The 18,501-nt window shown below is 34.3% G+C and overlaps 1 protein-coding gene across 2 annotated transcripts in view; it reads right to left on the bottom strand.

The window, feature by feature from the left end:
* The window catches only part of LOC119631619 (protein Teyrha-meyrha), a 41,156-nt gene that overhangs the window by 5,100 nt on the left and 17,555 nt on the right, over positions 1-18,501 (bottom strand). For both annotated transcript variants that reach the window (XM_038023998.1, XM_038023999.1), the window contains exons 2-3: positions 9,031-9,276; positions 8,747-8,894 (exon numbers count right to left, since the gene is read on the bottom strand). In XM_038023998.1, the coding sequence (XP_037879926.1) occupies positions 8,747-8,894; positions 9,031-9,276 (394 nt within the window). The remainder of the gene's footprint in view (positions 1-8,746; positions 8,895-9,030; positions 9,277-18,501) is intronic.

Raw genomic sequence — 18,501 nt, 5'->3', positions numbered from 1 at the left:
GAGAGAGAGAGAGAGAGAGAGAGAGAGAGAGAGAGAGAGAGAGTACGAGTGAAAGGATAGGAAAAATGTTGCCAATGTTACACAAATAAACAAAACCACCAAAGAGTGGTTGCAGGCACGCATATCTTGCACGTTTGTTTATTTGTACGTGCATCTATGAACAAAGCGCCAAAAGTCAAAAAGTCTTTGACGCCACACTCGTTATGTGAATTATGCTTGAGCAACAGCAAACAGCAAACAGCCCAACCCAACCAGCCACACAGCCATCCAGCCATCCAGTCATCCAGCCATCCAGCTAACCCTTTTCTTTCTTACTACATATGCACACACAAGCAAATGAATATGAATTAATGAATAGAAAGAGTGAGGGAAAGATTTTCTATACAAACATAAGCACGCTTAAGTAGCTTCGTATGGTAAGCTTCACAAAGTGTTTTAAATGTCGCGTGTTAGCTTATCTCAAATATTTAATGATTTTTATATGAGAAATGTTCAAAAGAATTTATTGTGTAGCGCAGTAACATTTTTAAACCGCCAAAAAGCACACCATTGCCATTCATGAAAGGGTTTGTCATGCAACATGTTGCAGCGACGTGCAATACATATTAATGCATAGGTTGTTGAAGAGCTCTTCAGTAGATCTTAATGTTAGTTCTTTGTTGTTTGTTATTTGTTATTTGTTGTTCACAAACACTTGATTACAATAACATTTTATAAATTAATTATTGTTTACGTGTACTTTGCCGTTCGAAAATAAAATAAAAATATTATATTGGCTCATTTTAAAATAATTTTATTAAAACATTTAACTTTTAGATAAGATAATCAGCCGGTATTCAATAAGCGAGCAATTACTAGAGCAATCCTAGGGCTTTAAGAGAGATGTACGATTTTTTTTTCCCACGCGCAATGCTCTCTTTGAGAAGTTGAAACGAACAAGTCAAGGAAGAGTTACAGTAACGGTGCAAAGCCGTTTGTTATAGGCAAAAATAAAAAAAAAACAAACACTTTTTGTTACAATCATATGTCGCTCAATTCAATGTAAGAATTAAATAAGTGAACCTTTTTTCTTTTCTCATTATTCTAACGGAAGTGATTGTATTCTCTTTTTATACTTTGCTTTCCTTTTTCTTTTTTTAATAAAATTGATTAATTAATTGATTGATTAATTAAGATGCGAACGAAAACAATGATCGTTTGATATTTGAGTGTAATCGACGCAATCAATTATGTAGGATGATTGAAGATGACATAGTTGCGCGGATAAACAATTACAGGCAGACAAACGAACGGACGGATATGCTTAGATGCGAAATCCGAATTTGAAATTGGCCAAGAATTTATATGCGTTATCGGTACGGTATTGGAAAGAAAATTAAATTTTGATACACTCTAATATCGGGTAGGGATTGTCATCCATAGAAAAAACAACTCCTTACTACTTTTGAGAAGCAGAGGTGTTCTAAGTGAGTTACCTAGCAATGTAGAGCGGTCGTCCATTTTGAATGCCAATCTTGCGTGCAAGAACATGCAGTGCTTCTGCCCAATTTGAAATTGACAGTTTGACTTTTGCGGCACAGACGTACAGACGGACATGCTTAAATCGATTCAAAATTTGATGCTGATCAAGAATATATATATGCGTTGTGGAGTCTCTGGAGCTTCCTTCTTGATATTGCGAACGTGTTGACAATACGAGTGCACCCGTCATTCTTCGGTGATCGATATAAGAATCCTTATTGTTATATAAAGTAGAATGCACTGGAACTTGGCAGAAGGTGTGTCATGTACTTTCATGTTACTAATGAATATTTTCATACAGCGATCTTTCAATTCTATGAGTTAAACTTTATAACAACACTCGTCTTTAACTCGTCCTCCCATTGTTTTTTCGTGCAAATTTACAAAGTTTGTTAATTGTTTTAAATTTGAAGGAATCACATGCTTTGCGTTACACGCTGAGCGATTTATTCGATGTTTTCAAGTTTTTTCAAGTTTTTTGTATTTTCATTATGTTTTCATTAAAAGTACTCTGGTTGCTGGCCGGCAATAATCCCTTAAAATATACTATCATTTTTAAAAGCTAAAGATCTCTAAGAACGTCAAGCATCTATTAGTTGGTTGTTGCTGCATTAAGGCAGGAAAGAAAAGAAAAGAATTCTCTTTGATATGTGAGAAGCAGGTCCTCCAAGTAAACCTTTAAAGGATTTAAAGCATTTCATTGCCGCCGCTACCGATGAACGGCAACTTGTTACAAAATAATGTTAAGCTAATTTTCGTTTATTTGTTTAGCATTGTATTAATGAATGATGCGGTCTTTCCTTTGAAGCTTTTGTCGAGAAGAAAGCTAATTTTGAGGCTTGACTTTTACCCCAACCCTTGGCAATTGGCTGTATTGGCTGTTGCAATTTTCAAGTTGCCAGGACACACACGCACACTTATTCGTTAGTGGTGAGAATATTAAAAGATGATTTTGCTTCTTTTTTTTTTTTATTATTTTTAACGATTTTGTGGAATTTTATTATTAAAAGTTGCAATTCATTGAGGCTGAAACAATGGAAACAAATAGCACGTGTTTCGTGGCGAAAGCATATGAAGTTACTTCATAATTGCAAAGCACACATAAAATTTGCTCGCTTGCTTGTATATACAAACATTTATACATTCATTCATCATGATGATATTTCATATTTTTTTGGGGATTGAGGTCTCACTCAATCCAATTTGCTACCGCGGTGTGTAGATCTATTACAAGCGCACGACTCTAACTGTATGACCCCCTGAGCATTTGATTGTAAAATTGCAAACTTTACAAAACGCAATTGTTGTGATTTCTTTTTTGTGTATTTAGTTATTCACATTAATATCAAAGCGCAGTCAAAATAATATGAAAAACACTTTCATCGATATATGTTCAAACACAAATGTTATTAGTCACATATCGTTGAGTTTTGTGCCCTCAAATTTATTATTATTATTGTTATTATTATTACTTTTTTTTTTTTTTTTTTTTTGCTACTAATCATTAAATTTATAGTGTGCGTAGTAGGTGTTTTTGTTTTATTGGTAAACCATTTGATTGTGTGTAGACGATGCGTGCTCCTTTACAAGTTAATGTTTGTAAAAATTTCTATATAAATAATGTGTTACTGGATTTATTGTGTAAACAAATCGTCATTTGGCGCACACTGCTCCATAAAATATTACCAACGAAAATTAATACAAAATGAACATTTTGCTATAATTATATATGCACTTACACATTTATATATATATATATATATGTATTACAACTAACGCTGTACCTACGAATTGAATAATAAATAAAATAAATTCGCTCATTTGTACTCCTAAAGAATGGTAAGCAGACACGATCGACTGGAATTGAAAAATTCTTTGCGACAATTCTGTGCCACAACTAACTAGAAATGAAACCTTTCTAACATTCAACATTTTCGAAAAACTTTATGAAATTATTGATTAATTGGATAATTGGTCAATCGGCAGTTAGGAGTCGATTAAAGCCATCATTTTTAACCTAAGAGTAGCGATCTGTCGATCGCGTCAGCTTTCATACAAATTATCGACAATCTTTGCGCTCCACTGCTCACATCATTTTCCAAATTGTTGTATGATTCAAATCTTTCCGTTAAAAGTGCCATTGTAGGCGTTTGGAAGTTAACCAATATGATGATTCTAAGGATCCTATTACAAGATGTTCAATTTTTGCACTTTTCCGCGGATTTCACTAGAGGATTGTGCGTAAACATTATCGTGAAAGAAAGTTTTGTAAATCTTTTTAAAGTATATCTCTAGTGTATTCTATATTGAATAAAATAAGAACGAAAGATTTTGAAGAAGAAGTTAAATGCACGGAAAAGATTGCGATCCCATGAAGAGATCAAATTGCTCTCCTTCCTAAGTGATGTGAGTATTTGAACAGTTTTCTGCTTTATGGCAATACTGGCCCCCGATGAATAATGACTTAAATGGTGATCCTAAAAATATGCAACAGTTAACCATACGCTTTAAGCCACTTCTCCGGGTTAAACAACAAAAAATAGCTATTGATACTTCGGTAGGTGGAGACGATAAAGTAATTGTTTTTTTTTTTTTTTTTGTTTTTGTTAACTGCAGCGAATTATGAAATTTTTTTTTTTTGTGTTAACTTTTCACAGAACTTTCCAAATTATCGTATGAAAGGTTCGATATTGGAACATAAATTCAAATATTTGAAAATTTAATGACAAAATATATAGAAAGTGAGAAAAGCAAGTCGTTATCGAGTGAATCCTAAACACCCAACCACTTAAAATAGTGCATCTAGTGGGTCTAAGGTATCATATTTTATTTTTCTCTCTTAAATATTAAAATCGTGCCGTTCTAAATTTGGGACCTTTGTAAAGTAAAGGTTCCAAGTACTATTTTGATTAAGAATATATACACATCATGACATCGACTATACATAGAACATATTGTTGAATCGACAAATGAGTTTAGCGAAGAGATTTTAAGACACTTAAGGTATAGGAATTTTGCTAACATTTTGGAAGAATAAAAAGAAAAACTATATCTGCTTCATTGTAGGAAGTTAAATATTGTTCGCAAAATTAAATTTGGATTTAAGGCATGTTTAGGTGGAATTTGGACGGTTCCCTTCATGCACTGTACAAATTCTCCGAAGTGAATTTTCTCTACCGATGATAATCAAGTGGAATTTTTAATCGATTTTGAGAGACTGAATATAGCCCTAACATTGAATAATAAAGAAACTTGAATTTCACAACAAATTTATGTAATTTTGTTTTGCAAATAACGCGCAAATACAATGGATTACAAACATTTTTTCATTCACACATTATTTATTTAAATTATTGCTAATGACGATCTTTTAATTTGATTTATATTTTATTAAACATTTTCTCTTGCTTGACTTTATTAGCGACGGGTATTAAAGATTCGATTCGAACTCTTTGTAACCCATTTTCAATGGTTTTTGGTTTTATTTAAATATATTTCATCTGTGGAGGTCACGTTTTTTGACAAGTGTTACAAACCGTTTTTGAAATGTTGCGGTCATTGTTGTTCTCTGGTTATGCGCTTTTTATTTTTACATCTTTTTTTTTTTATTATTTCACCATTTATGTTTAAGCGAAAGTGTGAGTTTTTCGGTAATGTCAAAGTTGTCATGGACAATTATATATATATAAAAAAAAAATAATAAAAATAAAAATAAATAAAACATAAATAAAAATAAAATTCCAACGACGTCTGCATTTAAATACGGACGTATAGACGTTGAAAATATTTCATTAAAAACCATACATAAATGATTTTAAATACATTTAATTGAGAAATGTGTATAAAAAATATTAATGAGCAGAAGGGAATATCATCTCATTGTTAAATGAATTCAAAAATATGTTCACTAAAATTTAAAGAGTTTCGTTAATATTTTTTTTTAAATACTTTCTTGACGTTCTTTCATCTTTTCGTTTGCTACACACTATGGTGCAAAGAAGTTACGGTGGATCACCCGATGCAATGGATAGACACGGCGATCATGGGTTCGAATTTCAGTGAGGCAGACCAGGCATTATAAATACCTATATAACACAGTTACATAGACTTGCGTTCGCCTTCAACTTTCTGCATACACTTATGTTTGCCTTTAACACTTTAATGCCTATAATACATTGTATACCGTTTACTAGCTTTTCTAGTTGATATTTTTTCATATATAATGTCATAATTTTATTTTACTTTGTACTTAATAATTTAAGGCTAAAAATATTCTAAGCAAAAATTTGTTGACTTTGATCTTCTCTATAATAGTGCAATTTAAGCCGTTTAAGCTTAAGAGTGTGGCTTAATAACACTGACTTGTGGAATTGTGCAGCTAGAAGTAGAAAAAATAGATAAGCACACAGAGTTGCAGACATTCTCGTTAAAAGCTCGATTGTGTTTTTGTCATCTAAAAGTTATCAATGAGCTTTTTTTTCATTTGCTTTCATCTCGAGAAGTCATAGAATATGATATTTATGTTCTCTTATTAATGTGATCGCCTATTTTCACGTTGTCTTCTTGTGTCTTTTCTCATGCTTTAACGCAGCGCCTTTCCTAATTAAATAGTTTATGCTTACCAACGCAAGTAAAAACGCTACAGTGGGCCGCCAGGGCCCGCCCTTAAATACCCTACGCCGCTTCTTAGTTATTCATACGCAGACTTTTCAAGGTAAGGCGTTATAAGGGAAAGGGTCGAGAAATTAGTCCGATCCGAAACATTTTCAAGAGCGTTCGTCCTTGGGCTAAAGTAGGTCAGTGCATCAAATTTCATAAAAATATCTCAAGAATTACGGCTTATAAGTTGGACATCAGAAAACATGGCGAACGGATGGATACACAAGCTCAGCTGCAAAGAAATATGGATCTGTCTTAAGTTCATGTGGCTGTTGCATACATCCGCACAAATTTAATATACCCTTGTATCACAAGTGCTGTAGGGTATACTTATAACCAAAAATAAATAGCAAATATTTGCAACAAGGAAGAGCCTGACGTCATTTACACACGATACTCATTATTGGTTCACAAGGACGGGTATGGTAAAATATGCTGCTCATGCGGTCTTGTAATATGCCGAAACTTCCCAGCTAAGCTTTCTTAATATTGACCGACTGTCAATAAAGATATGCGCTGTCTAGCTTGTCTGATGTGTGCGGGCTTTACTCGCATTAATTGTTGACACGAACGCCTGGAGTCAATCGTACAGGCTTACAGTCTTATCAGGTATATAAAACTGGAATTTGCCCATAGATGGCTGTAGTTGTTGTTGCGTAAAGGACATATGTGCCTACATGTAGCCACAATGACCAGTCGTAATACGTACCCATATCGTAGCGCAAAAATACGCTTTACGCTAAATAAAGAGCATATAAAAGGAAGTTAGTTGCCTTTGCACCATTACTGGGGGTGGAAATAAGATTTCTTTTTAAAAATCCAATATGCGAAATTTCATAAGTAGATCAAGGGGTAACGAATCACTATTGCAAGGCGACAACGCTCTGGGTTTGATGGGACCAAAAAAACGCGTTCTGTTGTGTATTAGTTGTTAAAGTTTGACGAAACTTTGGTTATCGAACGCTGTTGCACAAAAAAAAAAAAATGACCGGAAGATCAGGAGTAGCAACACAAGATATTTTTTTGCATGACATCCGCCCATCTATCCACACGGTCCATGATACCTTGGACGCATACAACTCGAAAGTGTTAGCTCATGCAGCTTAATCACCAGACTTGGCGCCATCCAAATTCTACTTATTTCCTTCGATGGGACACGCATTTGGCTAAACAGTGTCCTACTTCTTACGAAAACATACGAAGATGGTTTGATGATTGGTGTGCGTCAAAACCGCATTAGTTGTGTTTTCGTGGCATTTAGAGATTGTTAGACAGGCGAGAAGTATAAGCAGCTTAAGATGGGCAACACAGCTAAAGATGGGCGATACAGCTATAGATGAGCAATAGTTTGAATCAAATATTTTTTCATAATTTTCGTATAGTGAATGCGTATTTTTTATAGAAAAATTCCGTTTTCATATTTACATACCTTACGTGTAAATGTTGGAAAACTTTTCAGGATAGACGCGAGCGAGCTGTTTATGGATCTGTGAAAACTTCTTCGTCATACCTATCATCAACTTTTTCATACCCTGAACTTTTTCACAAACCTGCAAAGCATTATTGACTTAATCGAAGTGATACCTTGGTTCAATTAACACATGGTAAGAAGGATTTACTGCCACTAAAGAGCAAGTGTTTTCATTCGCCATATGGCTAGAGATATGGGAAACTTTAAATTCATATGTCTCTTGGTGGTTAAGCAGAAGAAATATTTAATATAAAAATCAAAGGTGATTTTCCGCACGGCGCGGCGCCTAAACGGAGTAGAAGCCATACGCATTTTTCCACCTTTAATATGCATTTTCCGAAGTCTGCGGGGAGTATTTGTTTACACTACCCAACTTTCACAAATCAAACATTTCCCGTATTGCGGATATGACAACTTAAGCTATAGATAATGGTTATCTAGGATACGAGGCGATTACATAGCTTCTCTTCTTTATTTATTTTTTAATAAAAGTGCTTTGAAAAAAAATCTACTTGAAAATCAGACTTATCTGCATATTTTCCTTTAAAAAAAAAAAAAATAAATAAAAAAAATAAGAAATGAAGAAAAGTTCATAGAAAATGCTACAAAAAAAAAAAGAAAAAAGAAAACGAAAAATATCCTGACAAGTGGCTGACAAACTAACAAGTCAAGCGTTAAAATTGTCTAAAGGGAAATAAAATTAAATTTGTAACAAAATAAATAAACGTTTCGTTTATTTATTTTTTTTTTTTTTTTCGAATGGAATAGATTTTTATCAGATGGACGTTAATGTCTACAAAAAAAAAAAAAAAAAAAAAAAAAAATCCTTTTAATTTAAGAAAAAAGTATGCATATATCTGTAAATATTTGGCAACATGCAAATTTTTTTTTATTTTAGACACACAATCAACCACCCCTTCTAATGTATGAAAATAAAAAATAGGAAAACATAACACATATAATTATCGTTATCATCACAGACATCATCATTATCATCATCATCATCATCATCATCATCATAATCATTACTATTATTATTATTATTATTATTGTTATTATTATTATTATCGTCTTCATCATCACACGTTAACTTACGTCTTAAATCCCTGGGATCGGAAGCATTACTGCGCGGACTTTCACCCTTTTCACCATCATAATCATTTGAGCCTTCCAAAGACTCATGCGACGTACATGTGGGACTGGCTGAATCCGTACGAAACGAATCGTTACCATTGAAAAGATTCTACAAAAAAAATATTATAAAAAAAATTTTTAAATTTATAGAAATTTATGCGTGCAAGAGAAATAATTCATTTTTTCCCTTCCCCCTTTCCCCTTGGCCCACCCCTCTCGCCATCACCCGGCGACCATTTACTTACCTGATCTAATGATATGCCGATATATTTGGGCGGTGAGAACGCTGAAGGCAGTTGAAAATTCGTTAAGACAGATGGTTTCGTTAAACCTGCACGTTCACTAGCAAAATAACTAGCGGCGGCTGCGCTGCCATTCGCAAGCATGTTATGATTTAAGGTTTGTAATAGATGAGGATGAAAACTGTGCAGCAAATGTGAGCCATAACTGCCGACTAGTGACATGTTGTGCAGATCTTTGGCGTCAGGTAACTAAAACAAAAAGAAAGAAAAAAAAATTAAAATAAATAAATAAATAAATTAAGAAAAAAATCGCAAATCGAAAATCGAAGAAAATATATATAAAAACGAATTTTTATTTTCGCACGCAAGTAATAATCGCAGTTGCGGTTAAGCTTTTCATATTCATGACCTCAAGCCAGTGAATAATAGTTTTTGGGGATTTTTTTTTTTTTTATTTAAATTTCGCAGACGTGTCTGTTCAGTTTCGTTTTTTTCCTCGCGATCGGAACGATTTTCATGTTTCTATATATATCCTCGAAAGATATCTAAAAGTAACTTTTCTTCCCATCAATATCTAGCATATCTGGCGTATCTCGCATATCTAACATTGAAAGCACCGACTCTTACTTGAATTGTGCTCTCTTTGAAAGGTTTAAAGGCATTTGTACATCGAAGCGCTCAGTTGATTCTGGAAAATATTTGTAAGTTTTTTAATTTACATCTGCCGTATATAGGTTACAAGCGGCACACGCTGGGAAGCTATTCACTTCTACTATAGCTTTCAAGTTACAAAGGTTTCCCTGTCTGCTACGAGTATGTTAGTCTCAATATCGACAAGAAGGGTTCCATGTTATTTCCTTGCCGCCGCATGGTTGTGTAGAAACTAAATGAATGAAAAATTAATTTTAATCTTCTTTATGTTGTGTTCCTGATAAATGTTTCCAATATATCGAGCGAAAAAATGACAGTATCTGGCATATTGTGGGAGTGTTTGTAAGCTAACTTCGACCATTCAGAGGTGCGAGGCGAATAACCAGCCCTGAAAAGCAAGCCCATCTTTAGGGAAGGGAAAGAGTCAAAATGTAGTCGGTTGGCAATATATGTCGAAAACTCTGATTACTTTCGATCCCCTATGGAAAAAGTCGCGGCAGAAGTACTAGCTTTGTAGGGCGCTTGTCTCCTGGGTGGAAGGTTACCAGTCGACTGTCGTAATGTCGATGTAGATGTGTATGATGCGGTTATCGGATAATTCGTGTAATCCTTAGACTTGTTGTAACGCGGACGTGGACGTGACATATTCTCCTGTTTCCCTGTAGTCTTTCTTCTTAGGTCTGCGGTAGTACTTCTGGTTCAGTCGATTGTAATCGTCGTTCATTTCAAATTATAGCTTTTACTAACCAAAAGTGAACGTGTTTGTGTGTGTGTGTGTGTGTGTGTGAGTGAGAATTGTGCCGATTTATACTCTTTGAGTTGTATCGGTTAAGGAAAAACATGTTAAGTAAATGTTAAGTTTTAGGCTTCCTTTCTAGTTATTGCGATGGTAAGTAATTCTAGAGCGGATTGAGACGCAGACCGACTGAGAATCGAGTATTGCTCTGAAATGCGAATGTTACGAACGTTAAGATGAATTTAATGTGTTTTTGAATCGATTTATAAAGCGTATAGAAAACTGTATGTAAGAGAGTTTTCAAGGATTTCTATTTCATATTGACAAGTTAATCCAGGGCTAGCCAGGGGGATAACAATGGTCAAGAATAATAATGAAAAGCGTTAATATGAAAAACGAATTTAACCCATGTCAATAGCGCAAAGAAAGAGGTACATTTTTATCGCCATCATTTCAAACACTTTTCCTTTCTAAGCGGCCACTAGGCCATCACTTATACTTACTTACATAGTCAAAAGAAGAAGAAATAGAAAAAGAAAAAGAAGCAAAAAAAGCAAAAAAAAGATGAGAAGAAAAATGTTATAAATTTATAAAAAATTTATTACTAATTTATTCATGAATTTTGCCGATTTTCTCTCTCGCGTTCCTTTGCAAATTTCTTCGAAATTTTTCAATACGCAACGAAAATGAAAGAAAAAGTTACTTCGAAAGCCAAATCGTCATATGTAAACGAATGTTTTCAAGTTTCGTATGAAGATAGCCCCCTCTCTATATGCACACACGCTTATACACCCTTCATGATTCCTACGCCGACACACATCAACAATTATAATAAATATTCTTAAAGCGGAGTAATATCGATAGCATCGACATATTATATGTAATAAGTATCACTAAACGATTACCAGTCATGCTTGTATACGTCATTGAGTGTAATTTGATTTCTTTTTTTCCCGCATTCGCCGACTAGCTAGAAAGTTCTTTAAATCGTTTGGGGGAAAGTTGTTACAGCGAAGACATATCACATCACATATATGTGTGTTTGCTTACATATAACGTGTAACGTTTGATACGCGATCCAGTTATCCCATTTCAAGCTTAACACATTCATTCGCCCATTCTGCCACAAATTTGTTCATTTTAAAGTTATATGTGGTTGTTGCTCTTATTATTATTATTATTATTTCTATTTTTGTTGCTTTCGCTTTCGCTTTCGCTTTTGTTGCTGCTATCATGCATAAACAAATTGCCGATGTCAGTAAATAATTATGTAAGTGATGATAATGATGATGATAAACGAGAATGATATTGATTAGAGTTAAAAAAACAACAACAACAATAACAAAATCTAATATGTGAGAAGAAATTTACATAAATTTTCCATTGCTTTCATAATAATAATAATGAATAATACTTTGCACATGATCTTATTAACTAAAGATTATTGGAAATTATATGCCTGTAAACAGTGAAATTAGACGAGAGATTTAGCTCAGCCTTCGCTGCCAGTTAAACTGAACGAGAACGCTTAACACTTTACTGATTTACTCAATCCCTTCTATTTGAAAGCGATGTTACGTCTAGGCTTAATTGCTTGGCGAAATTTCAGACAGCAGGCAACTATTGTGCGTTGCCTTCGTCCGCTCATACGTATGAAACGGACGAAATTGCAAAATGTCGTATCCGATTTTCATCTATCCATGCAAAAGCATGCAACTTTGACTTTATTGCAAATATTTCTTCTCTTTTTTTTTTGTACAATCGTAGTATTAGTAAGCAATTCACGGCTCAATTGCGGTCTAAGTTGTTGCGTGTCTGACTCGTCTGTTCGATTTTTGCTTTCTATAATTCTCCCTTGTAGCTGTCGAATATCTCGGTCTCGATCTGTGGACTTGCCTGTTTATTTAACTGCAATTTATTTAAAATGAAAGACGAAAACTGCTCTTTCTCTTATTTAGCAAAATTTCATTGAAAAATTTTCAAAACCTTTATGCTGATGGCAATCAGTGGACAATTAAAACACGAATTAAATTATTTTCACAATTGCATATTTGCATATAAGAAGCGCTATGGGCAAAGTTCCCACTTCGTGAGTAATCTGGTGAGCAATTGCGCCCCACTGTTACAGTTCGCCATTGAAAGCGATCTGAATGCCTGTCGTTGCATGTCGTTATACTGATGGCTAAATCACATCTTGTCGCGTAAAGTTTACGTTCACATGGGAAAAAAAGCCTATGGTACTCGTCGTCTCCCTCAGAGGGTACTCTTCCAAATATTTGATCTGTTTCGTTGTTTGCTTGTTTGGAAAAAGCCTGAAAAGCTTATCCACCCTTTAATAAAAAGTTACAAAACTCTGCGCCCATTTCCCTTCGCCGTCTTAGTTAGATAGTTAATGGTGGGCCACGCAACTTCGCAATGTGTACGCGCTGGGTAAACGGGAAACGAAAGCAAGCTGCAATGAAAGCGATGTACGGAATTTTTGTAGTTGGAGATGTTGAGCTCAGTAAGGATTGTCTCGTTTTGCTGATCAACCGGCTCTCCATTCTTAGCCTACTCGGCCAATTGGCTCTCTCTCTCTCTTGTTTTCGTTGAAAAATTCTATTGAAACATTTATACATAATTGTGGCATCGATTAATGGCGAAAACGATTATCTTATGTCTTATGTCTGTTTCATTTCATTTATAACTTAAGTTGTCATTGAGTTGCTTATGTTTCGAATATTCATTCGATTGTACCTTCCAAGGCATTTTTTGCGCCCTACACCATAGGATGTAGCATATAATAAGTTTCAAGAGACAGCCAGACTTTCTTATAACACTCGATTCAGAAAATGATTCTCTGTCCGTTTCCGTTCGCCCGTCTGTCTTGTTTTCTTCTGTTCGACTTAGGAGTCGTAATTGTTGAGATATTTTGACGAAATTTGTTGTCCTCATGTGTTTTCGCTTAAGTACGAATCCCATTGAAAATGGATTGGCTCTGATCCCTCTTGACAAGCACTTCCCATATACTGCTTTATTTTGAAAAAATATATTATATGAAAAGATTCACGATTTTCAAAATGTCTCGACAAGATTCGCCGAGGAATAATATTTCGACTTCGACACCTTAAATTGACAAATTTTCGAACCTACTTCCGTTCAACTGTTCGTACAAGCACTTAATCTTCATATTGAAACATGGTCTAATTTTCCATATTTCATAGTCAAAATTGGCTCGCAAAAGCAATTTGGCACAGAAGTTAACTAATAATTACGGAATTTTGGCCACGTAGCTCTGTTTTCGCCCGCGACACCATACATAGACATTTACATGACAAGTAAGCCATCATAGGGGAAATGGTATTATAATACGTTGCACAAACTATTGAAAAATCGTAAAGAAAACTATTAATATGCACTTATATATATAACGTAAAGAAACGGAAGCAAGCAAGCGAAAGTATTCTTTATTACTGAAATGGCAAAGTTTCGTTATACATACATATACACACTCTACATCTACAACACAAACTTAATCAGTTCACCACAAGGTTGACACAAACCAATCACACCCAGAATCAACCACACACAATAAGACCACTTTTTGTTCAAACATCCTTCAGGGCATTCCAACTTTCCAGACAAACCAACCAAACATACAAATTCAACATATCGAACATTCATTTATATGAAAAGCTTGGCCCCAAAGGAACACTTATAGACTCTTTATATCTTATTGATTATGCATGATTTTCTGAATCGATCTAAGCTGTTTGTGCGTCCGTCCATCTGTCCGCATTGTGTTCTTGTGCTCGTTCATACTGTAGGTCGCAATTTTCGAGATATTGTGATGGAATCTGGTACGCTGTCGTGTTTTGACGAACGCTTTCAAAACTGATCGGATTGATATAATTTTCCCACCGCTTGACACACAACGCCTTCTTTTGAGAAGTTCTTGAAAAATTATAATTGTGTAAAATTTCTCGACAAAAACCCCTAAGTAATAGTATTTTGACAAGTTTGGTTTTGCAGGAGTAATTTTTCAAACTCCCTCTGATATCAACGTTCCTACGAAAGCTGAATCTTTCATCTTAGATAGGTTGACTCTCAATGATAAATTGTTATAAAAACGAACCTTACCGAATTTGGATCAAGCAGGTCTATTTTTTATGCCTAAATTTCTAATATCTTGTGATGAATTAATCGTAGCGGTCTTGGATCGACTAGGTATAATTTTTAGATCCCATCGCATATAGGGGCTCTCATGAAAATCAAGGCCTTCTATGGCAATAAAGTTCTAATTTGTAGTTTTTTTTTTTTTTTTTGCGATGGCTTTCATGAAAAGCATTCCTTTATGCCGGAAAATAATGCATAATTATCATGATAAGGATTGAAAGAGAAAGTGATGTAGAGTATGTTATAGTCGTCCCTGCCCGATTGTGAACTTCTTACTTGTCAAAATTTAATATTTTATTAACCATAAGAGTATAGTTTAATCTCTACCAAAATTGAGCCACGTAAAACCATTTTTTTTTTTACCTTCGCCCGTGAAAACTAAGCATTTGTGTAGGAAAAAGATTTCATTTGCAATATTGTCCGATGGAAATTATTCCATGAGAGAAGATATGGCATAAAAAGTAGTTGCACTGAATTTCGAATACCTTTGTCAATTTATTGGAGCCCACTGAGGTCCAAAGGTTATCATAAAAAATGTAGATTTACGTGAAAATAAAATATAATACATATATGTATGTTAGCACAAAAATAATATTAAACTAAGCAACGTAGAGTATTGAGTATTTAATGGACGATCTTATCCGACTGTGGCGTTTCTATTTGTTTTTCGTCCCGTATTTCACCTACGCTGAATGAAATGTTTATTTTACGGCTGCTTATCTTGTTTGCTGCTCTACCTCATCTATATACTTAGGGTAAATTGTAGTCCACCTCTTAACGGCGAGCCGAAGCAGACGAACAAGTAAATGCCTACGACTTTGTTGACTTGAAGTCCTTACATTTATGTATCGATCTATCTATCACAACGAATTACAAACGAGTTGATAGTAGTAGTGGTATATATTACGTAGTCGTGGTAGCGTGCAAGGAAAAAGTTATTAAATTATTGCAAAAATTCGTAGTCTCCGAAAATGTTGCAAGCATATGCAATGTGTTTTCAAAACAAGTAAGTATTGAACACTTTCAAGAAGACGGACCATGACGTCGTCAGTGCAGTAATAAAGCGAGTTTTATTAATCGAACTAAAAGCCCAGCTGTCCATGAGAACTTTAAAGCTTAAATTGCTTAATTTTGTATTTGTAAAAAGTATTTTTATTATATTTGAGGAGATGAGTGAAAAAATAAATAAAAATTTATGTAAAGACGATACGACGAAGATGCATGTGTTGGAGTCAAGTGTTTAAAATCTATTGAATAATATGCAAATCACCACCGCTAACACCGCTGACACCGCTGACACCGCCACCAACGACCAACGACCAACGACCGGCCTAAGCATCATCATAAACAAATGACATTTTCATCCTTTACAAAAACATACAATTACAAGTTTGTCGGTTTTTATTGCAAGAGTGTTCGAATAACTTCCACTAAGCACTCCCCCAAACCTTTAAACGTATCCACCACACCGCACCACATAACCAGAATAAAAAATAACAAGCAACAAATCTTTCGGGCTAATGCTCATAATAGAAAATGTAAACAATGGCAAAATCATACAAAAACAGATAATGCAAATAATTTGAATTCTCAATCTATATGCGAATGTCTGTCGATGTCTATATGACTTTGTGTTCTTATTTTAGCAGCAACCCCCCCTCGCGTTCTCTAAGGGCCATACAAGAGTGCTGACAACTTAGCGTTAATAAATGTGATAATAAGCTGGTAAGAGTGATGTGGTGTGGTGTGGTGTGGTATGCGGAGCTAACATTGTTTAAGGGAAGAAGTTCCTGTTCTGCCTTGACTGAGATACGAGTGAGAAAAATGAAATGATAAAATAGGATAGGGACACCTGCTATCTATCTATGCATGCATATATATATATATATATATATATATGTATGTAGTATTTATAACATTCAAATATTGCTCTTATTGTTATGTTAAATGAATTATGAGCGCAATAAATTTAATGCGTGTGCAACAAAAATTAATAAAATCTTTTTAAAGAGTTCAACATTAATTTGAAGGTAAGAGATTTTTGTAATTAAAATCAATCCTTTATCAAGTTATCCGTACGTCTTACATTTTAACGTTAACGTAACTGGTTGACCACTAACGGTTATAATTTGTAATAACTTGTCTAAATGCTAACTAGCATTCAAATTGTCTACGATTAAGTTGAACCTCCTCCCGCTTTCATGGCGATAAGTGGAGAATAATTGCTTTAACTTTCTGCGTGGCACATATGTGTTCGCATATCTCACATTCATTCGTGCATATGGATTATTTTTCCTATTTTGTCATCATCACCATCATGATTATAAAATTGCTATTCTCTTCACCATACTGGTTCCTGATATCGTCCGTCTGAAATGTGAATAAACGAGCGAACGAACGAACGAATGTATGAGTGAATGAATGAATGAATGAATGAATGACGGAATGACGGAATGAATAAATGAATGAGTTATATGCATGTTAAACTCCATTTGTTTTGCGGTTTTTTTTTTTTTTTTTTGTTTTTTGTGGCTCATTCCCTTCAATTTATTTTCATGTATTTATTTGAGATGTTTATCATTGATACATGCTCATTAGCAGCTTAAAGTAAGCACCAACTTTTCGCTATTCTCTTGCTACTGTTGTTGTTGACATATTAAGCGCCCCTCATTTTGTATTTCAGTTTACAATTGCACACTCACAACGAGACAGATAGACAGACAGACAGATAGACAGACAGACAGACAGACAGATAGACAGACAGTCATACCTCCAACTGTGAGTAATTGCTGTCTACCGTCGTTTATGATTCATATGTTTTTGTTTATGCTTTTGAATTAGACTGCGAGCCGTCTCCTCCTATCTTCCTTCTCGATCCATTCGCATTTAGATATTAAAAGCATCACTGCTACTACTACTGTTATAACAAGTGTTAATTTATTGTCAGCACAATGCGATTTAAAGTTTACATATAAACATCACATGGCTAGATTCAATCAAAAAAAAAAAAAAATTTCATTAAAAACTTTTAAAGAAATATTTATTGTATCGCAACTAAATCTCCTAAGCGATTCATTTCATTTTGATGCCAAAAAATGCTAAACAAAACTCTAAATGAAGATTTCCAAGTCGCAATTATTCATATAGGCAGACAGACAGTGTGGGGTGTAATCGCGTGCCGTTTATCACATACATCGTTTATAGCGGTTTTGAATCATAATTGACTTACTTTCGAATGCTTTCGAATAATTGAAGTAATTGAAAAATTCCTGAAACTCTCGATTCGGTTTAGTTGTTAAAAATTGACTAAACTCGAAGGTTAAATTAATGAACATAAGAAGTGGTTGTCAAATCATGGCATAAAGCTTCGTAAGGACTTTCCGCTAATTAATCCTTGCACACCATACTTGGACGCGATCGTCTTCAACTTCAATATTGAAAATGCTGCTTGAAAATGTCACATATGGTACAATACTTGATTACTTTGACGCCTAAGTTGGCGTCAAATAATCTGTGAATGACGTTTGTGTGTTTTGTTCCAGTACTGCTTGAAAAATATTTTCAAATTTTTGAATTCTTATAATTTATAAGAAAGAGAGATGAGAGAGTGTATTGAAAAACGAAGAGATCCGTTTTTGTTTTAGCCGCGACATTTTATCCTGAATAGCAAAAGTTCGTGTCCGCTCTCTTAGGCTTTAAATGTTTTTTTTTTTTTTTTTTTTTATTAACATTTAGTATTTTTTGTTTTTTTAGTACATAGCTCTCTCGATTCGTTGATGACAGCGTATCGAACATCACAAGATTTATGAGTTTATACACATTTTCCTGATGATTATTATTGCAAGTGTTGCGCCGTTTGTTTGCGTATTAGCCATTAAATGTCATGTTGGATTAGTTTTTTTAATAAAGAAAAATTAAATTTACGATCACTT

This window comes from Glossina fuscipes, unplaced genomic scaffold, assembly GCF_014805625.2.
Source record: "Glossina fuscipes isolate IAEA_lab_2018 unplaced genomic scaffold, Yale_Gfus_2 1, whole genome shotgun sequence".
In the NCBI taxonomy this organism is placed as follows: Eukaryota; Metazoa; Arthropoda; class Insecta; order Diptera; family Glossinidae; genus Glossina; species Glossina fuscipes.
The sequence above is the reverse complement of the archived record's forward strand: the minus strand, read 5'-3'. Positions and strand labels throughout refer to the sequence as shown.